The 25,584-nt window shown below is 33.7% G+C and overlaps 4 protein-coding genes across 6 annotated transcripts in view; 2 read left to right on the top strand and 2 right to left on the bottom strand.

The window, feature by feature from the left end:
• The window catches only part of LOC108753564 (trichohyalin-like), a 4,061-nt gene extending 2,318 nt beyond the window's left edge, over positions 1 to 1,743 (top strand). The window contains exons 4-5 of one of the 2 annotated variants that reach the window (XM_018495244.1): positions 48 to 1,302; positions 1,492 to 1,743. In XM_018495244.1, the coding sequence (XP_018350746.1) occupies positions 48 to 1,302; positions 1,492 to 1,534 (1,298 nt within the window). In that variant the 3' untranslated portion in view covers positions 1,535 to 1,743. The remainder of the gene's footprint in view (positions 1 to 47; positions 1,303 to 1,491) is intronic. The other variant, XM_018495245.1, reaches the window with a different exon arrangement.
• Positions 1,744 to 2,755: 1,012 nt separating this feature from the next.
• Positions 2,756 to 8,315, bottom strand: LOC108753563 (centrosomal protein of 162 kDa). Of its 2 annotated transcripts, none has more exons than XM_018495242.1 (6): positions 8,186 to 8,315; positions 7,747 to 8,028; positions 7,517 to 7,616; positions 3,881 to 7,446; positions 3,528 to 3,689; positions 2,756 to 3,458 (listed from the first exon to the last, which is right to left on the bottom strand). In XM_018495242.1, the coding sequence occupies exons 1-6, from the start codon at positions 8,222 to 8,224 to the stop codon at positions 3,234 to 3,236; spliced, it is 4,374 nt and encodes a 1,457-aa protein (XP_018350744.1). In that variant the 5' UTR covers positions 8,225 to 8,315; the 3' UTR covers positions 2,756 to 3,233. The 2 variants fall into 2 exon arrangements, with proteins under 2 accessions (XP_018350744.1, XP_018350745.1); XM_018495243.1 differs by having other exon boundaries at positions 3,893 to 7,446.
• Positions 8,316 to 9,629: 1,314 nt separating this feature from the next.
• Positions 9,630 to 14,988, bottom strand: LOC108753566. The gene is made up of 2 exons (XM_018495248.1): positions 14,278 to 14,988; positions 9,630 to 11,499 (listed from the first exon to the last, which is right to left on the bottom strand). The coding sequence occupies exons 1-2, from the start codon at positions 14,398 to 14,400 to the stop codon at positions 9,982 to 9,984; spliced, it is 1,641 nt and encodes a 546-aa protein (XP_018350750.1). The 5' UTR covers positions 14,401 to 14,988; the 3' UTR covers positions 9,630 to 9,981.
• A 3,195-nt stretch (positions 14,989 to 18,183) lies between these two features.
• On the top strand, positions 18,184 to 23,146 carry LOC108753410 (nardilysin-like). The gene is made up of 11 exons (XM_018494950.1): positions 18,184 to 18,275; positions 18,460 to 18,538; positions 18,881 to 18,997; positions 19,071 to 19,263; positions 19,331 to 19,539; positions 19,648 to 19,821; positions 19,914 to 20,254; positions 20,345 to 20,860; positions 20,999 to 21,149; positions 21,597 to 21,908; positions 22,547 to 23,146. The coding sequence occupies exons 1-11, from the start codon at positions 18,184 to 18,186 to the stop codon at positions 23,135 to 23,137; spliced, it is 2,775 nt and encodes a 924-aa protein (XP_018350452.1). The 3' UTR covers positions 23,138 to 23,146.
• Positions 23,147 to 25,584: the final 2,438 nt, after the last annotated feature.

Genomic DNA, 25,584 nt, shown 5'->3' with positions numbered 1-25,584 from the left:
AGTCGATCGTAATTCGGTAGATCGTCGGGAAATCGCGAGGATCAGAGATTACTATCATAGATCGCGCGATGCTGCGACAACAGAACGACGTGAGGGTTCAACTCAGGAACAGCGAGAAAGGACGAATCGTTTGTACCGATCGCGCGAAGAACAAAGGATCGTTCCTCAGAGATCACGCGAGGCTGAACGACGTGTGTCCGAAAGAAGAGTTCCGGAAAGGCGAGTTTTGGAGCGACGAATCACTCTGGATTCAGCACGTCTCGATTCGCGAAGATCGTCGGAACGAAGAATCGACGACAGCTTGAAATCGCGTGAAGGGTCCAGATTAGCAGACCGTTCGGAACGAAGCCTGGAAACACGAGTTTCTCGCGGAAGAATCCTAGAAAAGCGATCTATTCTTAATTCTCGAAGATCTTCGGAACGAAGGATCGACAATTCTAAATCGCGCGAAGAATTTAGACTAACAGATCGACGTTCAGAACAGAGTCCAGAAGCACGAGTTTCTCGCGGAAGAATTCTAGAAAAGCGATCTACTTTTGACTCTCGAAGATCTTTAGAACGAAGGATCGACAATTTGAAATCACGCGAAGGATCTAGGCTAGCAGATCGACGTTCGGAACGAAGCCTGGAATCGCGAGTTTCTCGCGGAAGGATCCTGGAAAAGCGATCTACTCTCGATTCTCGAAGGTCTTCAGAACGAAGGACCGACGACAATTCAAGATCGAGTGAAAAATCAAGGATGCAGGATCGGCGCGTGGAACGGAACTCCGAATTGCGAAATTCGATGCTTCCAATGGAGCGCAAAACAAATTCTAAAACAGCATCTCTTGAGAATCAGGCACTACGTTCATCAGAAACGCGACGAGAAATCAGACGTTTCGCAGAGCGTCGAATGGTTCAATCAGTCGCGAATCGACCCGTTGAGTTTCGTGAAAGAGAGTCCATCAGACACTTGCGTCAGAGATCAGCGAGGAACATCAAGGACTCATCGCGACTCTCTTCCCTTCGCCGAGTCACCCGTGTACCTGAACAAAATCGCGAACAACGAAGATTGTCTGCTGAGAGGGCATTTACTAGAACCGTGGATAATGAACGGTTATTTGCAAAATGGGAACGAAACTTGGAGGACGCACGCATTGAAAGAAATGTGAAAGTCAGAGCAAAAATCGTTCCTAACTCAATGAAGGGCTACGAATTTTTCAAATATCCTATGGCTTACGATCTCATAAGGCAAGCTTTCATCGTGGCATTATGTACTGTTTATGGATTTTCCCTCTATAATGGAAAAAAATCTTCCCTTGGGTAAGCTATTAAAATTACTGGAATTCCTTAGAGCGCAAACTATAAATAAGTGTTACAATTTTCTTACAATTTAGCATAGGCTATAAAAAATTATAATTCTCAAAATAGATTATCAGTACTAAAAAAAGTAATTTTAAAAATAACATGAATAAAATAGAATTCTTAACATATGTTGTAATATTTTTACAGCAGCAACATAATCCAGCATGCCCAGCGCTTCATAATTTGGTAAAATAAAATGTAATCGGCTACTGTGAACAACGGCAATGAAAATCGCTATCCTCTGGACCTTTGCTTCTATCGATTTTATTATTTTATGAATTAAGATATTTCTTTGCAATATGTGTAATGTATCCAAAAATAATCAAAATGTAGATTAATGTAGATTAATGTACAGCTCATATATGTCCTGTAGAAATGTGTATATCTAAGAAGATATATTTTGTGCGAAAATAAAATAGTTGCAGTCGTAGTTAAATACCTTGAAATAATTTTCCGAAAAACCTTTCAATATTTTTTACTATTTAAAAAAATTACACACACATATATATGTATATATATATATGTGTGTGTGTGTGTGTGTGTGTGTGTGTGTGTTTTCAAATTTTAATTTACTTAATAAATACAGAAATATATTAATTAAAGCAATTGTTTAACTTGCGTTATATTACCGCCAAGGAAAATATTGAACCTTCGGCGAAAAGATTAAATTTATTAAAGTTATAATTTTGAATTTTGTACATTACATGTGACAAGCTTAAATCTATTTAGAAAAAGAGTGTGATTATGTATACTTCGATGTAACCGAGTCTCAAGAAGATAATTGTCTCTAAGAGACAATTGATAAGAGATAATTGTTTGCATTTTGTGTTGAAAATACGAAAGATAAGCATATTCTTTGTTGCTCATCTCCTTTGGTCTCGATCACATCGATTTGTGCGGTGTGCTTGCGTCTATACGCATACAAACAAGGCTAAATTTCATGAATTATCAACTAGGCTTGGCAACAGTAATAAACTAAGACTTACTTACGATATACATGATATAGTCGGACGATTCGACTTCGATGATCGCGAATAAACCAACATAGAGTATTATCCGAAATAAATATAGCGATTTATCTCTTATAACGCCTATATATACAGCAAAGTTTCGAAAAAATTATCTGTAAAAAACTAGATATTATTTAACTTTGGAAGAAATTCTTACAAAGATATTTTTATATATCTATTTTATCTTTTTCCGTCCAATTGTCATGCTATACAATTTATTATAAGAAAACAAAAGCTGTAGCAACATCAATTTGGAGGAACGTTGCAAGCAGCCATGTCTTTTTTTATTCAATAGTCAATAAATAAAAATAAATAAATAAAAAAATCTATTCTTAAAAATATATATGACAGTCTAAAAATTATTTTGATTCAATAAAGTAGATTATACTAATAGCGGGCAGTGTTCCGAGACATTGCGCGCAAGTGGCAAGAAAATTGGCGACGGAAAGAGATCGGAAAAGTTGGTAATTCAATCATATGTTCGTTCGTTATTATAGATATTAATGGTAATGTTACGCAGTAGCGTTTTTCTCTTTGGCAGTAATCCGAATCTACCGAATCCTTCGCGAATTCTGTACTGATGGACGACTTCACAGAAAGAACGGTATCATGGACGCAAGAAAGAAGATTGCGCGTAGTTCTCATCAGTTATGGAAGAGTCGATTCGAGTATCGACTAAATGTTTTGGCTGAATGTCGCGAGCGAACGCGTTTATGTACGTATGTTTCGATATCTAAAGTATTTAATGCCTCTTTCGAATTATTTAAGCTATATCGCGAATCTTATTCTTGTAAAAATTATCACAATATTCGATGATAAATCGATAACCATCAAATGCGTTGTGTGACTATTTAAAGACGATTTCTCGATTCAGTGAGATCAATGGACGTTAGTGATCTCTTGTAGCATTCCTAAGATATGATCGATCTCCTGCCGAAAGAAGCAGAGCTGTCGATTTTTACCCTTCTCGTTTTTACAGTCTTTACATTGCGTTCGATTCCTCAGTAAATTGCGAATTAACGTTTGCAAGGTCATCTCTCTGCTTTCATGCCGTTGCTGGAGGATTGTGATCTTGTCCTGCAATAATTGCAACTGTTCTGTTCCCTGAAACAGAAATATCATCAGTCATGGCCATCTTAAAGAAATCGCCTTAATCGACTGTTTTTCACATACCGGCGTTGATAAGTATTTGACTTTCTCGGTCAGCGTCTTCACTTTATTCTCCAAATGCTCTCTTTCAGCCTTCAACATAATCACCTGTTCTTTGTAGTCTCTGAACTTTTCGACCTGTTCTTTTAAATTCGATATAATTGCTCCCTGAGTATTAATCTGACCCTATTAATAATAAAAATTGTATAATAGTAAAAATTCCTAGCCATGGTAGATATATGTTGAGACATAAGCGAAGCAGAGGCTTGTTCTACTCAAATAAGCAAAGTAGAGATATATTATTAAAAACTACTAGGTTTCTTGGTGCAATAAATAAAATAAGGAACAAGGCCAAGTGGTCGCCAAGCGTTACAAACCTGCAACTTTACCGCTTTAGAATCACCGATCTTAACGCTGTACTCTTTTACAAGAGTGGCCATCTCTCGCTCATGTTCCTCCTGCAAGAGATTTAAATCATGCAGCCTCTTGCTCTTCAGCGCCATGAAGTCCTTGTTTATTTTGCTCAGTTCCTCCTTCAAAATATCGTTTTCGTTTGTCAATTTCTTGATAACCCCGTTCTTGCCGTTCTCCGTGTACTGCATTGGATCGTACAACTTTGGCGTCGACGACGACAACCTCTCAGAAACGTGCCCGTTCTGATAAACATTCGAATTCTGATCATTTCCTTCGCCGTTCTTCATTCCTCGGAACGCTTTATCGAAATCCATACTCCTGAAGCTCCTACGATCGTTTAACAATTTCTCCCGCTCCTTCTGCAATCGCCGATTCGTCTTCTGAAGCTCCTGATATTCCTTGGTTATCTTCGAGACCGCTTTGTCTTTGTTCACAATCTCCAGCTTCAGGCCTCTTATAGTTGCAATGAGATGCGCGTCTTCCTTAGGATTTTGAGATTTCGGTCCAGCCTTCATCGTTTTCTGATCCTTCTTATCTTCCACAGTGGAAACTTTGTCATCTTTCTTGTTATTCTCTATGCTCTTGTTCTCGACGTACTTCATCGTCGTTTGCGTGAACATGTCATTGTATAACTTGTGTTCTTTCACGGTTGCTTCCAACAATTTTGCCTCTAACTCCATTACCTGTTCTGCATATTTCTCTTTCATACCAGAGAACTTTATCTGCAAGTCAACCAGATTTTGCTGCGCGATATCCTCTTTGTTTTTAATCTCGTTTTCAAGACTTGCTATTCTCTCCTCTAGAAGCTTTACCTTCTCGGAACCGATCTTCTCCTGTTCCGAATTAGCGGTCAGTATAAGAGCCGAAACCGAGTCAGGATTCTTCCTCTTGAGTATACGCTCCAATTCGCGCACTTGTCTGTTCAGGTCCATGATTTTCTTGTTGTCCAGAATAACCTGATCTTTGAGTCTCTGAGTCAGCTGCTTCTCACGCTCGACATGACTTTTGCTTATCCGTAATTTCTCTTGAATATTCTCTTCTCTAACTCTGAGCCCCAGTAGTTCCTTTTCCAAGGGCAGTACATCCTGCTGAAATTTCTCTAGCTCCTGTTTAGTCACACGCAACTGCTCCGACTTAGAACTCAATTTGATAGTTAGATCCTCTATTTGTTTTTTAAGTTCTAACTCTGTGGTAGTCATCACTTGCAACCGATCCGTAATAAAGTTATTTTTCGCTTTCAGCTGCTCCTTAAACATATCCAATTCGTCCGTGAGCAAACTGTTCTGTTGAATTAGATCGTCATTCTTTAGCAAGAAATCGGCATTCTTTTCCTTCAGCTCGGATACCTCAAGGTTCAACTTCAACATCTCCTCCTGGAGATCCTTCACCCGATCAGCAAGCTGTTGCGCATCGTTTGTTTGCGATACCGTGCTCTTCTGTTTAGACTGCAAATTTTTCAATTCCTCTTGCATGCGTTTCGTATCTTGCATCAGTTTCTTGTTCTCGGTTTCATAAGCACGGATCAAGCTTTCCTGCTTTTCCAGTTCCTGTTCTAAAAGAGTAATCTTCGTGTCGTTCTTGACAGGAATTTCTGCGCGCCTTTCGCTCAGAGAGAGTTCGTCAACTCTTGCCTTCAAAATTATATTCTGCTTCTTTAAAGCAAACAATTCTCCCTCGAAAGACGTACGCATATCCTCAATTTGATTCTTGTACAGCTTTGCCTCGGTCTCCAATTGTTGTTTCAACAGTGCGTTCTTGTGTCTCTCCTCACGACACAACATCTCCCAATCACGTTTTATTAAAATCTGTTTTGAATCTCCGGCAGCCATAAAATTTTTTCTGTAACTATCGGGCGATTTCATTTGGGATCCTTTGCACGCAGCTGTTAAACTGGATGTGGATCCAACTTTAACGGAATCCAGTTTTGATCTTGAGGATAAATTAGATTTCGGCGCGACTTTGGAAATTGATCGGGATTGCACTTTCGGTTTTGCCGATGACTTTTTGGAAACTGCGTTTACAGGTTTCTTAGACACATCCAGTGCTTTGTTAATCCTGATATTTTCGAGCGACGATTTTAAGGGAGGCTGGCATAAGAGATCATAGCTTTTAGACTTGCAAAATCTTATCTCTTTTTTCGATTGCTTATTGCTTGGTGCACTAACAACACGGTCGGTTTTAGGTACATCTATTGCTTTACTCGAAACGCCATGGTCAGGTACTTCTTGATAATGCAGCTTGGAAGTCTTCGATACGTTGACGGCTGAATCTTCCGCTTTCGTATCAATTTTCATTTCTGAACAAGCAGATTCTTTGTTCGCCAAATTTGCTTTCTCTGCTTTCTCTGTGTTCTCCTTCACGGTACTTTCACTCATCTTTTCAGCCATAAGTTTGGGTATTGCATCCGCAAATAATTCCAATCTCGGCGTCAATCCTACAGTAAATAATTCATTTTCAGAATTAATTGTCTTTTTACTGGTTTCTGTCGCATTTTTGCTTTCTTTCTCTATAACTTTCGATGCAGTCTTCATAGATTCATTGTTAGACTGCTTTAAAAATGCTTTTTCACTTGACAAAGAATTCCGTATCCCTTTATGCCGTTCTTCGCTCACGCTAGAATCGCTCTCATTAATTTCATGATCCATGTTTGCATCATTAATGGCCGGTAATTCCTTTTCTAATATTTCGGAAAATTCCTTTTCTGGAAATTCTGGGGTCTTACCACTAGCTAATTGATTTTCCTTAGTTGATACTACTTCGCCATTAGTAGATTTTAAAAAGAGATCGTACATCGCATTAGACTCTTTTGATTCCAGCTCTTTGTCTGTATTTTGTCCTTGAAGCAGCTTCAAGAAATGCGAGAAATCTTCCTGTCCGAAACTGGAACTGGCGGACATTCCGCCCTCCGCCTTCTCTTTTGACCTTCTCAACAAATCCTCAAAAAAATCCTTGTCCACGTCCGTGATCTCTTTCTGCAGATTCTCCTTCTCCATTTCAATTTTCTTCGCGCTCTTCAGTTCCTCGGACTTGGAATGCCTCTCAATCGGGTCGTCCAAATCAGAACTGCTTGATATTTCGACTTTCTGTTCCTCAAACTTTTTTCTTTGAAGTTCCAGCGTTTTCGGTGGCTTCAAATTATTCAGACTTTCATAAACAATCTCGAATCCGGGACTGTTCTCCCGTTTTCTCTCGTTTTTTGGACTCCTTTTTATTTTTTCCGATTCTTTATGCACTTCTTCCTCTATTAATTGAAAAATGTCAGCTTCTAATTGTCTCACTCTGCTTAAACTTCCGTCTTGATTTTCTGGTACTAGAGTATCAGATTTCGATATACTTTTCGACAGAGTGTTACAATTTTTTCTGACTAGCTCCTCAGCTTCTTCTAATAATTCCTCCACAGACTTTTCTTCCGTGGGATTCTTATTAGAACCGCCAGACTTTGTACGTTCAGGACATGAATTTGGACTTAATGCTCCCGCAATCTTGCTCATTTCCTCCAGTAAACTACCGATATCTTCATCAGTAGCATCTACGAGACAAAACAAATTAATCAAACACAAAATTAATGTAGAAAGCTCTGGCTTTACAGAGAAACTTACTTTCAAAATCTGATGGATATTTATCAAAAGCCGCAGATGCGAGTATATCGCATAATGTGTCATCCTTATCTTTCGTTTCTCCTTCGCTTTTGGATGTTGTCTAAAAAATTAAATAAAGTTAATAAAAATGATTTGAACCAATACACAATAATAGAGAACAAACGCAATTAAAAATATCTTAAAGAAAAGGTTTTGTTATGGCATCAATATTACTTGTTTTGAACAGTTACCTTACACATCCTCTCTTTCTCAAGAAATTCTTTCATAGAGGAACTGACATCCGACAAAGGAGTAGGAGACTGCTTTGACTTTGCATCTGCATTCTTAGCACTCAGAACATCTAAACGTGTCTCAGGTCTCTTCAACCACCACTTATCCGGCGCGTCTTTTTTATCAGCCGACAATTGTTCGACTTCCTTAGTAGTTTTAGATTTCTCTTTAATGCGAACTGAGTTTTCTCCGACACTTAGACTTATAGAGGATCCCAAAGTGTCATCCTCCGTGGAAATTAACTAAAACAAGCAGATTCGATACACAAAACTCTCATTTGTTTCATTTATCGAAAGAATAAATTATACGTTTGAAAATCTCGTAGAACGATCAACAATTCGGAGACGCGTTTAGGTTAAGCGGGCGAATCGCGGGTGAATAACAGCGCGCGAAACTCACATCTTCGATTCGCGGCGATTTCCTAGCGTCTGAAGACATCTCGCCTTCCGTCGGCTGTAATTAGATCAAGTCAATCCGCCGTGTAGAACCGGTCATTCCTCACGAACTTGACACCTGCCATACTTTTTGTTTGTTTGTTACCCGTAATTCGTTCGGTTGCCACAACGCTACGATCGCACAGCGACCGACACAACGAAGGGGTGAAAGGAGGGGGAAAATTCTCTTTTACATACCTACCGATCTTTAAAAAAAAAGGATTATATATCACGTGTTATATTATAAAATATTTTATTTCTTTAGAGAGTAAAAATTATAAAGTCGCAATATTGTTACGAGACGTAATTAGAGTTTTTTTTTTAAACATTTTATTACTGTTTAATTTGCCGAGTCCATTTTATATAACACTGTTTCTATTATTTAATATTGTATATTACATGTAGAGTTTTTAAGAAGAGAAAAACGACGGGAACAGGATGGTGATCTCATCATTGCGTAATTTACATGTATATACATATATATAATTATATATAACATTTATTAATTTGTTAAATGATATGAGAAAGATGTCTACCCATTAACAGTAACTATTTCTTTATTTGTGTATCGACGGATAGATAATTCAGAGACACTTTGCAACAATAAAGGACTGCATAAACTTATGCAGTTAATATCATGAATAAGATTTAATATAACATATTATTCAATTTAATTGTCAATGATGACAGTGATAACAATGCTAGAAAAAAAAATTTGTAATTAATTATTTAATAAATCCGTTCACTGCGTATGTCCAATACAGATTAATATACAAATCGGATACAAATTATTTGAATGTGTACCGCCAGTATAGTAAACATATATGTCTATAAGTCTTTTTTTTACGCAGCGTAATGTAATTTGGAACAATCGTCAAAACACGATAGATAAGTAGGAGATTGTAAATATTAATATATAAAATTCCGATGTAACGGTAGAAAGATGAATTTTCGATTATTACATCCGTTGACTTACATAATATGGAGTCTCCAAAAGATCGGTCATTATTTTCATACATATATCACATGGATTCATCGAGAATATCGACATATAGCTAGTATATATATCTCTCTTGTCTCTCATAAAATATATCTCTACTCTATCTCTATATTCGTACAATTGTTTCTTTGAAGGCGACTTGTGAATTTCTACTTAAAGTCTTAAGCGTAACAATTGTTATAATTACTTAATATAACTTAAGTCAATAAAGAAGATCTAATAATAATATATATAATGTATGTGTGTGTGTATATATATATATATATATATATATAATATATAATACATATTATATATTCATATCGCTTATGCAATAAATGATACAATAAAGACATAATGTGTAATATTAAATTTAAATAAAGTACATTATGTACATTACCATACAGAATTTTTTGTATTTACTCTTGCATTTGATAATTTTAACAGAATAATCTATCCCATCAAGAAAAAGAAAGAGAGTCAATAATCAGATAACTAGTGTCAATATTGCAAAAAACTTGGTCAAATTTTTTAGGGATAGGCACGTTTTATAGCGAAATATATAAAAGAAAAAAATTAGAAGCAAATTGAAATATACGTACATGTATATAGATACATTATCATACAATCGCGAAGATTTCTTCTAATCATTTATGCATCTTTTACACTTCATCGCGAAGTGTCATAATTTTTTTTAAACGTTAGCAGAGATATCTAGAAGGCATCTTAATCCTTCGAACGACTCTCAGACAGCTCGTTGATTTCGTGCTTGTCGCGAAAGATCAATCGTAGTAACACGCATGCAATCTGAATAATTCTTTGTTTATAAATTTGACGTTGCATGATTCGCAATAATGCTTGATATTTTCGGATAACTTCAACATTGGTGATTTTTTCGCATTCTTGTTGATCGTATTTATCAACTTTCTCGTCTGCAGTTTCTTCACTGACCACTCCGTGTTATTCCTTGATTTACCGTTTCTCAGATAAACATCTTGACTTCTCAGGTACTTTGGCGAACAGTTTGCCCTGGGAAACTGATACGTCTTCTTTGTCTTCGCTAGCTTATTCCTCATGATGTTGGAAAGTGAATTTCGTTCAGTCAACTGAAATTGACCCTGAAATCGCGATTTGAGATAATCATCTCGCAGACTGATGCCATTGTCACTCGTCATTGCTTGAATCTTCGCGGGTAAAGTGACAAATTTGCTTGGTAATTGTGACGTCGCATTGGTTGTTTCACTGAGCATCGTATTCTCCAAATCGTCTTGAGCCTCTTGCTTTATCTTGAAATCCAGAACGTTCAACGTCCTGCCGTTTTTTGAGCTTTTCTCGTCCAATTTGCGTTTCTTTGTGCGAGACTCCGAAACCTTCTTCATCTTTGGCTCCTGATAATCCACAACATTCCTCCTCGGTCTTAAGTTGCGTCCTTCGAACTCGTCTATCAACTCAACCTTGATCTGCCGCATCAGCTTAAAGTTCGAAGAGGATGTAGGCTCAGAAACATTTGATTTGGTCAACGTAGATGGTTTCGGATTAACGCTCGATATTTTGCCCTTACTCTGCGCGTAATTCAGATTCTTCCTGGGTCTCAGGTTTCGCACTATTGTGCTCCTGGCTACCGCTTGATTCTTAGGAAGCGTTCTGAGTCCGCCGTGACAATAGTTCCGCGTTTCCGGAATGGCTACGTCCGATGGCTCATCTTTGGTACTCGTATTTGTGACCAGACGATCTCGTACATTTTCGATAGTGTTCTCGACATGCTGCAGACGATTCTGCGGGCAATCTGGAAATACTGACTGCGTAAAGAGATTTCGCTTAATCGGTTTTAATCGTCCAGCGTCCTCGAAAGTCCTCTTCTGCGAAACATTCGTGATTTTACCACATCTATCTATTTGTCCGTGATAATTCTGACAGAGTTCCGCTGTTGATCTTCTCGATCTGCTCTGATCTTTCTTATCGCAGCAACATCGAGAGAACGTCGTGTACGTTAACCCGTTGTGAATACTGCCGGCCGGGAACGTGACCGAGTTCATCGAGTTAATGTAGTCGATGTTCTCCACCAACGGCTCCAGCTCATACACGTCGTAATCGAGCGGCTCCGCTTTGATCTTCATGTTCTCGATATGCACCATTGGTACGCCAACTTTCTCCGTAACGCCACCCTTCCGCATCCACGACAGTTGACTTTTGAGCGCCGCATCCGTCTTCAGGCAGTCCACGTAGAACTTGTGGAATTCCTCCAACTTGTAGCTGCACCGGTGGCACATTTGCTTCGGCAGTAAATCCATCTCGTGCACCTGAGGAACGCATAGCAAAACACGGAATCAAAAGGACCTGCGAGTTGCAAGTTTCTCGGAGGATCAACAGCCTGATTAAGTTGTTCGATTCATATAATAAATATACAATATTCCTAAAACGTTGTACGAATATCATTCACCCTTTTTAATATTCATAGAATATTCTAGAAATATTATGTCTTCCAGGGGTGCTACGTTCGTTCAACTCGATCTTTTACAATCTTTTATAAAGAAATTAATCGGAGAACTTTAATTTAAATTTAAAATTTTTGAAGACTTACGCGTTTCGAAATTCTTGAAAAATAAAGAAAAGAAAAAAATCACCGAAGGGGTAACCACTAGCTGAAATATTATCCCACGGATTATATGATTTCATTTGATTTCGTATAGTTTCATTTGATTACAAATAATTTTGTTCACTAACGTATGGGATTATTTGGTAAAATAAACGATTTTATTTAATATTATACAATGATTTCTGATTGTATATGTAATTATAAGATTGTACATAAGGATTTCATATTGATTTTTGGGGATTCTGTTCCACGATTACATTAAGTTGATTAAGTGATTAATATCTTGAAAATCACGTATACTATTGTTACACCGAACGCTTCGATTGTTAAGCAATTATTGATAGGAGGCAAAATACCGAGTAGCCGCGACATTGAATTGTCGTACGGAGAAAGAAAAATAAACGAATGTGCGTCATTGCCCGAGGTAGATGTGCGTATGACGAGTGACATGCCACACAAGGAAACTTCCGTTCATTATCGTAACCACCGGTTACCCTTGCTAATTACTTCAGAAGTTTCGTGTTGTGTATAACTAGGAAAAAGTCACAAATTTAATTAGAAGAGTTTGTAGTTTACGAATTAATAGGAGAATAGATTTTTAGAATCTATCCTGCTTTTCAATTTGCAACATTTTAAATATTAAAAAATATAACAATACTATAAATATAAAGCACAAGATGCGGCGGATTTCAGCGAAATGACAATATTAAAATGCATTTTCCTATCGAGGTCCTTTCGAATTTATCCCTTATTATCATATACGTATATAATAGCATCATTTACGTTAATAAATTGATTGTTGGAGAATATCATATCTCAAGATCGTCCTTCGATTAATATAGGAAATAATATTATCTAAATTTAATGTTATTTAAAATAAATGATTTACTGAAAATAAATTGATTTACTAATTCTGAGTTTAAATAAAGACGAATTTTAAAAATGATGTACTAATAAGTACTAATAATTTGTCAGGTTGTAAAAATTGTTATTTCTTACGATTTTATACATGAAACAAATATTCTTTTATACATGCCTTTACATTTATGATACTAAGGACTATTAATTATAATATTACTGTTCTTATTATTCTTATTATACTTTCACACATTTATTACAATTAATGTATGATTTACTCCTTACAAAATTATTAAGTCATTTAGCAATTCCTAGAAAAAGTTCCCTTGGATTAATTTAAAAAAATGTTAAAATGATCTAAACATATCATATTCTATCGAAAGATTCGCTGATAATATATATTTATTTATATTTATACATATATATTTCTTACAGACATCCGATTTAATATTAAAAAGTAGCGATTAATTACTTATTTTGAGCATTAAAACTTTATTGAGTATTTAAAATAACATAGTTATTCAATGTTTAAGTAATTACAATCACTAATCCAGAATTAAATTCCCGCAAGAGATTAATATGATAAATGCATTAATTACGCGTATTTCAAATATTCTGTGATTTTCGCAAGATTTTTATATTTTCATTTCTATCGCATCAAAAAAGAAGAGAAAAAAAAACCGAATCCACGATTAAAAGGTAGAAAAATAGAAGAGTGCTGAGTGTTGTGTGTGTGAAAGACAAGAAATTTCAAAATGCAGCTAAACGTCGAATAATTCAAAAGATTATCGATGCGAAAATCTGCGCCAAAAAACCGCGATGAACATCGCGAGAAAACTTGTAAAATCCATTTCAAGCCTCTCCCTCTCTCGCGCTTTGAATTACGCAATGTAATCCGCGCTCTCGACATTCATTTCGCGCGCAAAATAACCTCACTTTTTGCAAATAGATGATTTTGCAAAAAGAAAAAGAAGAAGAAGAGATTGACAATTCGTCCTCGCTGGACCGCGATGTTTCTCGCACGTGGTCGATGACGTGTACTCCGCCCGCACAAAGGGTACCCCCGTCCGACCCTTCTCTCCCCCCCTCCCTCACGAAAATAGCGGTATTCTATTCTCTTTTGCCAACACGACATGCGGACGAGGAAATTCTTTTCTTTTCGTTGTAGAAACAGGTGTTACGGATAAGAATTGGAGCGTCGAAAAGGGGAAAAGGCGAAGGGGGAGGATCGGAAAAAAGCGCGCGTAAAGTCACGTACGCGGCTGATAAAGAGAATGGACCACGCGTTTCGTAACAAGGTGACAAATAGAAGGGAGAGAGAAGGGTGCGTTTCGCAAGGACGATGAGAGTGCATATAGGAGCAGGGCACGCGGGCGCGTACCCTCCGGTTGGAGAGGGAAGTCGTAAAAGGGGATCAAACGCTAGAGAAAGAAACAAGGAAAAGGAGAAGGAGTGAGGGCGCGAAAGGAGCAAATATGTGTGTGTGTGTGTGTGTGTGAGGCTCGTGCTTAAACGGGAAAGAGCGCGAGGGAGAGAGGAAAAATGAGAGAGCGAGAGAATGAGAGCGAGAGAGCGAGCGAGCGAGAGAGAGAAAGAGAGGGAAAGAAAGCATATAATGACGTACCATGATCGGCAGCACAGCGTTGATTTTGCGAATGTGATTCTCGGTCTCGTCGAAGATGTTGATCGAGATACCCGAATGCTGGCCGCAGAGGCGGCAAACGCGGCTCGATTCGAGGGTCTCCATGCCGCATATACTCCGGAGCTCTCAAGTCACGCTACTCCGCGTCGGCTATTCTCGCGCGTCGCCTCAGCACAGCCCTCTCGCGCGCCTCCACTCAGTTTCGTAGCTCTCGCTTTATCTTGGCTGGTCGCCTAGCGCTGCCCTCGCTCCACTCCGTTGTCCTCGGCGCGCGCCCTGCCCTTACCGCCTTGCCACGCTTCTTGCTTCAACCCGTATGCGCTCGTGCTCGCGTGCGTCCGCGCCCTACCCGCGGGAATCCAGAAAAGCGTCCACGAAATGCGAAGAGTGGATTGGAGCGAGAGAGAAGGAAACAGCGGGAGATAGAGGAGGAACGAGGAAGGGAGGACAAGTAGAGATGTGCGCGATAAACCGCATAAACTCGACAACACGACGTCGCGAGACGCAGCCGATCAGCAGGTACGCGACCGAGACCAGTCGAGACGGTCGAGACGTAGGTCGGCCAACGTGGATCGACCGAACTGGATGGAACTGGGCGACCGGCGCTGGTAATATCTGATCCGATGTACTGCACGCGAATGCGAGATCGATCGGTGTCGCCACTCAACGATTGATTCGAGCTATGTATTGTTATCAGAGAGAAACCTGAGAGCGGTCATGACCACGATTTCAGCTTTTACCATATCATAGATAACATTCACGATCTTGTGGTTCTGTTCTGTGCTTATTTTCTGGATTAGACAAAGACGAAACAATCAAAGTCTGATTACGTTCGCCTTTGTCGCATTCATCTAATAGCACGGAACAGAACCACAAAATCGTGGACATTATCTGGATTTGGTAACAGCTACTAAATCGCAATCATGAAAAAGAAAAGATCTGTTATTATTCCGGAAGTTATAAGATAAAATATGAAATAACATGAGTAAATATTTATATATATAAACATAAAATATGAAATAACATGAGTAAATATTTATATAAAAGAACATTTATATTAACACTTTTTAAACACTGACATATAATTGTGCTATATTAATTAGTTGATTGCTTCTCTTTACTATGATCTTCTTCGATACAAAAATTAGTAATTTAATAAAAATATACATATATGTAATTTATATTAATGATCGTAAATTTATACCAATAGTTGATAATGTGGACGTTCTTGAATTATCTTCGAGCATCACGAATTCTTTTGCACATAACTAAAAGTTTTATACAATAAGATTGAAAACAAGATCGTTAAATACATTTCTGAAAAATTAATTCAATTTAAATGAATGTATATTATATAGTAGTTCAACATCTTAACATCGGAACGGTAAGGCGCTTCGTATTTTAAGTTTTAAATACATTACTTTAAATATAAACGCTACGGTCTGAATGTTAAGATGTTTGATTGTTTTGAGTTTATTATAATTTTTTAAGATTAAATTTGGGAAATTTAGGGGGATTATTATTAATATTTCAGATTGATTACGTTGAAAGTCCGACAACCATATTGGCACGCAATTACCATTTCTGAAATTAATTCATTTAAATGAATATGTATAATAGTTCAAACATCTTAACATTCAGATCATAATGGCGCTCCGTATTTAAAGTAAAAGTTTTATAACTGCTAATATCTGACTTTAGAATTGATAAATAAAAATATATGAACAGGAAAAAGTTTTATATAGAATACAATCTATTCTGCAACGACAGTTAATTTGGTAATCATAAATTATTGTATTTAGATAAAAAATAATATATATAAGAAATCTACATTGTTTTATATTAGCACTTTAGATATAGTTTATTATATTTTGCATAAACGCGCAATTCTAATTTAAATTTATATATCGTTAATATTGACTATCTAGGGCTGTGGTCAAAGTCTCGCTACAAATGCTTTGAAACATTTGATAGACCAATTAGAAGAAAGAATTTTACAAACTGATTAAATAATACTTCAAAACGTTTGTAGCATTGCGTTGACCGTAATCTTTATCAACGTTTTTGAATTAACCAATAAGAAAATATACGAGAATTTTTATCATATGCATTTTTTATATTCTCATATTTAAACATTATATGCTTTCTATTTTGTTCAACAACGACTGCATCGGTTAGTCCTAAACCGCATTTTTCTATCTTCACGTGCAGTTTAAATGAATTGGCTCAAATTGCTAGTGCAGGTCGCACACGTATGGAATCTCTTTTATAGACTTTGTACAGTAAGTCATTATCTAAGTTTTAAGTCTTAATCTGTAAGGAATTAACCAATTATAGTTGAATATGAGAAGAATAATCGACTATGATTGGTTAAAGTTTAGATATTGACTTATTGTAGAAAGCCCATTACGCTAATAATAATAACCCAATCAGCAGCAAATGTTTTTTAAATGTTTTTTAAACGTTTATTTCTCATTAGTTTTACATTTTTCACGATTTGTTTTCAAAATTAATTAATTTAACATTAATTTAATGTTTATTAAACATTATTTTATATTATAATTTTTTATTTGAAATAATTTGAAAAATATTTTTTAAATGTTTATTTAATATTAATTATTCATTTAAAATGTGGTGATAAGAAACATTATTTCACGTTTATTTCACATTAATTATTTGTTTGAAATAATGGTTTAAAGAAACATTTATTTAATGTTTATTAAATCTTTTTTAAACGTTTATATGAATGTTTGACGTTTAATAAATGTTTATATAAATGTGTGACGTTTAATAAATGTTTGTTTTATTATTTATTTATTTAAAATATGATTAAAACATATTTATTTAACATTTATCTGATATTTATTATAAATATGTATAAAATATTATTTTCTAAAGCTCAAGTTAATAAAAAATGGATCGGAATAAAATAATTGGAAGAGAAGTTAACACAATATAATTTAATCATCAATTGTATCATATATAATCAATAAGAACCAATATGTGCATCGATAGTTACAAGTGGCGTGACGGATAAGGTATGAGACTCATAACTTTGAAGTCCCAGGTTACAAAATCCGGCCGATAAGTGAAAAATATTAAAATATAATTAAAAATTGGAAATGAATTAATACAATTAGTTGTCTAAGATTTTTAGACATTGTTGATAAAAAAAACATAAATTAAAAAAAAATTCAAGATTATTATTTTTTCTAATTTTGTTTAAATAATTTTAAAACATTAACATTAAAAAACGTTTTTTAACGTTAAAGAAATGTTTTTTCAAACGTTAAATAAACGTTTCTTAAACGTAAAAAAATATTTATTCAAACATTACAATAAAGATTTTTTTAATCAAAAGAAGGGGACTTAACTCATTATTTTTAAAAATATTGTCTGCTGATTGGGAAGTAAAAATAATAAGATAAACCGATATTCATAGCCAGTTTCTTATTTCAATTAATAATTCTTATTTTAATTAGCAATATTTAAAAATGCTAATAAGAGTGCAAATGCTAATAATTAGCAATATTTTTAAATACAATAAGAATGTTTTATGACAATATAAGATTTAAATAACAATTTAAGACTTAAGTTATAAATTCAAGTGGTCTATGAATATCAGCTCTTTCGATCACTATGTGAACAATACAAATAAATAAACATCTAAAACCTCTATGTATAATATATGTTAGACATTAGCCGTATTGACCTTTATTCGAGAATATGTGCAAAGAAAAAAGATCTTTCAGTTAATGTGCTGATTGAAATGGTGTTAGGTTTATTGAAAAGAAAGTTGAAAAGAACTGAAAAACATTGGGCTTTTCCGGATCAAGTTGTATTTCACAAATCGACATAATTACGATTCTAATTTTCTGCACGTTGACAATGTCAGCTGTGAAGAGTCGGAATGCAGAAAACCAACAAAATGTACATTTGGATCCGATCGAAAAATCGGAGAACGACAAGAAGGAATATAGGTAAAACGAGAGCAAACTCAGTAGTAAGCACGATTTCGATTGCATTAAACGTGAGAAATAATATGATAATAATCTTTGGAAAGAAATATTGCAACATTTAGATTTTTTTAAATGATCGACAAAATATACAATATTCTTACTGACTTCTCATTCTATTGTTGTTTGTTTTATTTTTAAAATTTAGAGCCATCAGATTGCCAAACGGTTTAGAAGCTTTGCTAATAAATGATGAAAATTTAACATCTTCTTCTCAAGAAAAGAAGGTATAAAAACAACAATTTAATTTGCATTTTACGACTTACTAATTTTTTTAATTAACTTGTTATTCAAAATTTATATTTAAAATTAATATTAACAAAATATTAATATTAATAATAAACTTTAAAATCATAAAAAATATCTATTTTTATAAGATTTAAGCAGTGTATTATCAGAAGTTTTGATTTGAAAAATTTAATCTCTTACAAGCAGAAAAGTTTTCATAAATTGATTTCGAAATGTGTGATACAATTTCAAACTGTTTAGTCATTCTGTGGATTATATTCAATTCTTTAATACTGCGTGTAATGCGCGTGATGTGTATACTCTTATATATTTTTAAATAGGCAGCGTGTAGTTTATGCGTGGACGTAGGAAATTTCAGTGATCCGCCAGAATTTCCGGGCATATCATATTTCTTAAACTATATGCTTTTTCAAGCATTTAGAGAAGAAGATTCAGAGGTACTAAAACATGATGCATAAATTTACTGTAAAATTTATTTATTTGTATATTTAAGTATCATTTTATTTGCAGGAATATACTTTGGAAGAATATATTGATCACCATAATGGTACTACTTGGTTCTCAGTAACCAACGAGCATACAATATTTTACTTTGATATCGAAGAAAACAGCTTGTTTTATGTTCTCTGCAGTTTATGTCTTTTTTTTTTTGATCCTTTAATATCGGAAGATGTATTTACGAAACTAGATAATGTAGAAGACGGTATTATAAATCATAATCTAAACAATGTTGTCCCAACTTGCAGTCTTGACATGCTATGCTTATATAGAGTTTCAGGAATGCTTATATAAATACAAGAAGAGACACGATGAATTTCTATTTTACTCTTTCGCACAAACTGGTCATCCAGCCAATAAATTTTCCATAGACGATTTAATAAAATTGCGCAATAATATAGATTACCACAAATTGTACAATGTGCTGGCCAAATTTAAAGAGCGCCACTACAGCGCTCACAGAATGAAACTAGTAATACGGGTAACTTTGTTAAAATTGCGACGCGAGAATTATTTATTACTTATCGAGTTTATGATTCTTTTGTTTATAAAATAAAGTTAAATCATAACATGATACATCTTTTCATAGTCGGGATTATCGTTGGATATAATGGAAGAATATGTCACAATGTACTTTAATAGTGTGCCAAATAACAGGATACCTCCAGATAATTTTTCTAAATTTAAAAACGATCTCCCTTTTGATACTCCAGCTTTCCAAAAAATATATAAAGTTAAAGATAACAGGGAATCTTTGACACGAGTATGTGACTAAAATTTGAACAGATGTAAAAGAATCTAAGTTTATACAACATAAAAATACAAATAAATATACAAAAAATTTCTCTTTTGCAGCTAAAATTAACATGGGCCTTGCCTTCGTTATCCGATTTTTATAAATATAATTCATATCAATATATCCCGTGGATTTTGGTATATAAAGGAAAAGGTTCCTTAACTAGTTATCTACGACAAAAAATGTGGAGCCCATCAGACGATATTATACTTGATTGCAAGACTCAAGAAAACTCTTTGTACAGATTAATACAGCTCACTATAGTACTCACTTCTGCAGGACGAAAACATCTGAAAGATGTTCTAGATGCGATATTTTCTTTTATCAATTTACTAAAGAGAGCGGGTCCGCAAAAAGAAATTTACAATGACATTTATGAGTGTAAACAAAATACTTTTAGGTAAAGTAATTTAAAAAATAAATATATGTATTTAAGGTAATTGAAGAGAAAGGCCAACAATATATTTGTGGAACATCACTTATACGAAAGTCTTTTTAGATTTACTAATTACGACGAAGAACCAATAACTTTTGTAAGACAATTGAGTAGGAATATGCATTCCTATCCGTCGAATGCTTATCTAACTGGAAACCAGTTTGATTCGAATTATAATGCAAAAATTATACAAAAATATTTGAATTATTTGGTACCTGAGATGGCGAATATTATGATTTTATCAAAGGATTTTAATGATTTCGAATTAAAGAAGATTGAACCATGGTGGTATACGGCATATACAGATATTAAGATATCGAAAGAGTGGATCGAACGTTGGAAAGTCATCGAGCCATTACCAGAATTTTTTTTACCGTCACCGAATATATTCCTTACTAACAACCATTTTCTAATGCCGATATCAAATAAAGCAATTTCGAAATATCCTATAAAATTATACTGTAATTCTGTGTCGGAGATTTGGTATCGCCAGGATCCTAAGTTTTGTTCGCCGGAATGTTGTATGCATTTCTATTTTATTTCACCTTTGAAACTTGTGCCATTGAAGAAGTAAGTAGCATAGAAAATGTAACAATACTATTGTACTTGACATTATTTGTATACCAATTTTTAACTTATAATTATTAATATTATGATTATTATATAATTATTTATATATTATTGAAAAAGACATTAATGACATTTCAGTAAAGTTTTCATGACTTTGTACTGTAAACTATGGCGAGAGCTATTAGCCGAAGAATTACAACCAGCTATACTGGCTCGATTTAAATATAAAATCAGTACCTATTTCAATAATTTTACATTAAAAATAAGCGGTCCTAATGAAACTATGCCAGTAAATATACGTTTTAAAGTGTGCTTTGGAGTTATAAATACAATTTCAAAATATATCATTATATTTATATTGCAGCTTGTAGCGGCTACTATTGCACAAAACATGGTGCAATATTCAAGCTTTATTACGAATGACATATTTGAAAATCTCAAAATTCGACAAATTCAGATATATTACAACTTATTAATTAGCGATCCTAAGAGTTTTATCAAGTACTGACTGTTTATTATATCAGGCATTATTACAACAATTACAAAATTCTCACATAACTCTAATAAATGATTAACAATACATTATTAATTATAACAATTGATATTTTAAAATAAATTATATTATGTTACTTTTCTGCTAATTAATAATATCTTTATTCTTGCTTGCAGTAACATCATGTTTTCGATATTGAAACTCGACTATTATTCATATATTGATATGCATACTATTATACAGGATATCACATTGAAAGACTTTCAAGACTTCGTGAAATCCTTTACCGAACGTCTATACATTCAATGCTTTGTGCAAGGAAATATGATGTCGACTGTTGCAATCAAGACCGTACAGCAATTTATTAAAACAATTAATTGTAGTCCTTTACACTCAAATACAATACAACAACTTAGAGGCACTCAAATACCTTTGGGCATAAGCTATTACAAGATTAAAAATATCACCAAATTAGATACAACTTCCGTGATAAGAAATTATTATCAAGCCGGTGTCACCACGATTGAATTATCGACATTAATTTATCTGTTAAGCGTAAGTATTAAAGGGATCCTAAAGTGAAACGTGAATTTCGAGGAGATCGCTATTTACTGAAAAATGTGACGCATTGACACATCTTTATATACTACTGCATCATTATTTCACGCAAACATATGCATAAATTTTCGTGGAATAATAGCGATTTAATTAAATTTCAAAATCAAATTCTAAGAATTCCGCGTCCTTTGTTTATGTAAACTACCAATCTGTAGATCACAATTTTGTAAGTACAGATTGCAAAGCTTTTATATCAAGCAAATGTTTCGATATTGTTAACGTCATATTGGGGTAAGAAATGGTAAAGAAAATCTCAATTTGAGTCATTTTTTTTTCATTTTCGATAAACTCTATCACACGTACGTATTAATGCGTATACTTTAATCCTGGAATACGATTTTTGAATCTGTAAAAGAGGAAAAAAGTAGTTATTATACGAAAATTATTGCGATTAGTCGGTGATATAGACAACTTAATTATCTCCTTAAATAACATATATTATTTTGTGTATTTTGAATGCATGGAATCTTTGATGCATATTCATTTATTTTTAAAAGTTAATGAAATATGAATAAGATTTTTGATTATCACGATAATTTTACCTGCACATTACAGTCACTTCCACTTGTTTTCAGAATATATTGAACAAAAAGATATACGAGAGTCCCATTGATAAATTTGAAGATGTCGAAGTCGACGTTGTAGAGAGTGACGGAATTTTAGGATATTCCATTACTATTTCCACTAAAGCATATTATTACACAACCGAGTACATTGATAAGAAGATCGACGAATTTTTGAAATGGTTTAAAAACGATTTGAAAAATCTCACAGAAGAGGAATTGGATGTTTACAAAGAGAGGTTCCTAGAATCTAGATCACATGATGATGCCAATTTTGAAGCTGAAGGTGAAAGAAACTGGGACGAGATCAGAAAGTGTACTTACATGTTTGATTTACATGAACAGGAAATACTTGCTCTAAAGAAAATAAATGTTAATAACCTGAGAGAATGGGTTGCAGATCACACACCAAACGGAAGTAATTTCAGAAAATTGAGTTTACATGTTGTAGGAACTATTTCCAAAAAATACGTTAGTTTGGAATACATAAACGATTATCAGCAGTATAAGTCAGATAAATATCATCATTATATTACTAAAGTAGAAGATTATAAGGAAAAACTTTTTATATTTCCAACTAAGAGTTCCAACAAATCCTCTTAGAGCACAGAATAAATGACACATTAACGATTTAATAGCATAATGAAAATAAAATTATAACTTTTATTGTCTTATGATAATGAAGTTTTTTTGATGGTAGAACGATTAAATTTAGCTTTTTATCCTCTCATAGCAATTACGCAATAAATCAATGCAAATATCTTTTGTAGTTATGTTAATTATACTTCTATATTCTTTGCGATAAGCCGTTCTGAATAATAGCTATTATTGTAACAACTATAGAATTTTGCATTTTGCTACAGAACTAGAATATTCGAAATTAATAGAACGAAATTTTCTTACATTAAAATTAAAATGATTAGTTTTATATATTAACGATTTTCTTTAATAAGAAAATATAAACAGATACATAATGGAAACATATTAGAAATAATTGTAATAACTAGACAAAAACATACTGTGGTTAGGATGCGCCGGATTGTAAAATTATCGGATACCGGATATCCGGGCAGAATGTAATATCGAATATCCGGTATTCGAAAAAGTAATTTCTTCCAGTAGAATATCCGACATTTTTTGGATATCCGACTGGATTCTGAGAAAATATCTTCTAAAAAAAAGGCCTATAGCGAAAAAGATTGTAATTTTGCGACAATATATAACATATTATAGCATCATAAATATGATATATCATACTTATTTCTAGAACATTTGTATAAGAAAAAAATCAATAATTTGATGATATTGAATGATATCATATTTTAACTGGATAATAGTGATATTTAGCTATCCGATTGGATATTTAAAAAGTGCCGGTTAATATTGGATAATGGATATTTTCCGAATTTCCGTTGCATCCCTAGTGATAAAGCAGGATGTTAGTTAAAAAATAAAGTACTTGCTTAAGATGTAATTTTGTATATGTTTTATTTGTATTCTAAACACGACAAAATGTTTTCATATAATATAATATAATAAAATATATCTCTCACTCTCTTTAACTCTCTCTCTTTCTCTTTCCTATCTTGAGTCATATCACACATTTTCAAACTTAACTTAATTGATTTAAAATTTGTATTCTTTTAAAGGCCGCAGTTAAGCAAGATTTTTCTATAAACTGAACGACTGATTTTACAAACATTTTACTTTTGTGTATGCATACATATTGTGTAGGAATTGCATTTTAAATAAATTGATGAAATATTAAATATTATACTTTCTAGAAAAAGAGGAAATTTTTTAATTTAATTGCTTCTTAAATCAATTGCTCAGTTTCCTATTCTTTTGGAAAAGAAAATTTTATAATTCGGCGACAGCTGGCGAGCATAAAAAAAAGGCAAAGCATTTGCTTCTAAAAATCAGATTTTTTGATCATTAATAAGTAATATATAATAAGTAATATATACAATAATTAATAAGTAATATACAATATAAATAATTTAAATTAATGCAACATTCATTAAGGGTTGGTTTTGAGTTTTATACTTTAAATAAACATCATATATATTCTATTTTTTTTATTTTTCCAATATTTTTTATTTTCCAATTATATAGATTTATAACTCTTATACATTTTCAAATATTTATTATTTATAATCACAATGTAAATAGTTAAAAAATATTGATATTATCTCTGGGTCTTCCAGAACTCTTCGATAATTATAAAAATTTATTTAAAGTTGACAACCTCTAATAGTTAGCTTATTTTTTTCAATTGAACTCCATGCATATAATTTATCTATCCCTTTTTAAGAACAGGAGGAAAAATTAGCGATATAAGAAGTTGAACTCAATTCGATGATTCTCATTCATTATAGCATTACAGTTCTAAAAAAAAGAAATTAAGCGTGATTGTTTAAAAGTTTGTTCTTAAGGGAGCATATACGTCTAGAGGTGGTGAAAAAAATCGATTATTTTAAATATTTAAAATATAATGTCCTAAAAAAACATTTTTGTAGATTTATTCGGCGAAAAATAAAGAAGAATTTACACAAAATTATAGACGAGTAAGTTCGAGCGCATTGAAGACAACAGGTAGACGCTCCTGCGACAGGACAGTTCAAGTTCGCGTAAGTCAAAAACTGTTCTTTCTTTATTCATTGCGATTTTCAATAGCATTCTTGAGAGCTGCATTTAAAGATGCGAATGGTTGGGTATAAGATAACAACCTTGTCTGGAAGAGCAACTAAAAAGATTGAAACATTAGCAACGAAAAGTATGATCCGAATGTAAAACTTTAAATGCATTTTTCTCAAAACATACTGTTTTCAAAACACGTAATCACTTAAAGTCGAATCGACTTGCAATTTTACACATTTTCTCTACATATTGAAAACGAATTCCTGACGTAGGATTTTTTTTTCTTTAATGCTAGTTTTTTTTGTAGCCAAAAAGTAAAATTAAAAAAAAAATCGTTATGTTAATTTTGACCAACTGCCATTTTATTCAAACGCAATATTTAAAAAAATGGCTATGTCAAGCACAAGATC

Source organism: Trachymyrmex septentrionalis, unplaced genomic scaffold (assembly GCF_001594115.1).
Source record: "Trachymyrmex septentrionalis isolate Tsep2-gDNA-1 unplaced genomic scaffold, Tsep1.0 scaffold7, whole genome shotgun sequence".
In the NCBI taxonomy this organism is placed as follows: domain Eukaryota; kingdom Metazoa; phylum Arthropoda; class Insecta; order Hymenoptera; family Formicidae; genus Trachymyrmex; species Trachymyrmex septentrionalis.
Note: the sequence above shows the minus strand (reverse complement) of the source record. Positions and strands in the feature narration are given on the sequence as shown.

Bases quoted from the DNA above. Each gene is read 5' to 3' on its own strand.
- LOC108753563 (XM_018495242.1), bottom strand. From the start codon at position 8,224: ATGTCTTCAGACGCTAGGAAATCGCCGCGAATCGAAGAT. The intron at 8,029-8,185 runs GTGAGTTTCGCG...TGCTTGTTTTAG, and splicing joins AATCGCCGCGAATCGAAGAT to TTAATTTCCACGGAGGATGA. The intron at 7,447-7,516 runs GTAAGTTTCTCT...TTTGTCTCGTAG, and splicing joins ATATCCATCAGATTTTGAAA to ATGCTACTGATGAAGATATC.
- LOC108753566 (XM_018495248.1), bottom strand. From the start codon at position 14,400: ATGGAGACCCTCGAATCGAGCCGCGTTTGCCGCCTCTGCGGCCAGCAT. The intron at 11,500-14,277 runs GTACGTCATTAT...TGCGTTCCTCAG, and splicing joins ACGCTGTGCTGCCGATCATG to GTGCACGAGATGGATTTACT.
- LOC108753410 (XM_018494950.1), top strand. From the start codon at position 18,184: ATGTCAGCTGTGAAGAGTCGGAATGCAGAAAACCAACAAAATGTACAT. The intron at 19,540-19,647 runs GTAACTTTGTTA...ATCTTTTCATAG, and splicing joins GAATGAAACTAGTAATACGG to TCGGGATTATCGTTGGATAT. The intron at 20,861-20,998 runs GTAAGTAGCATA...ATGACATTTCAG, and splicing joins AAACTTGTGCCATTGAAGAA to TAAAGTTTTCATGACTTTGT.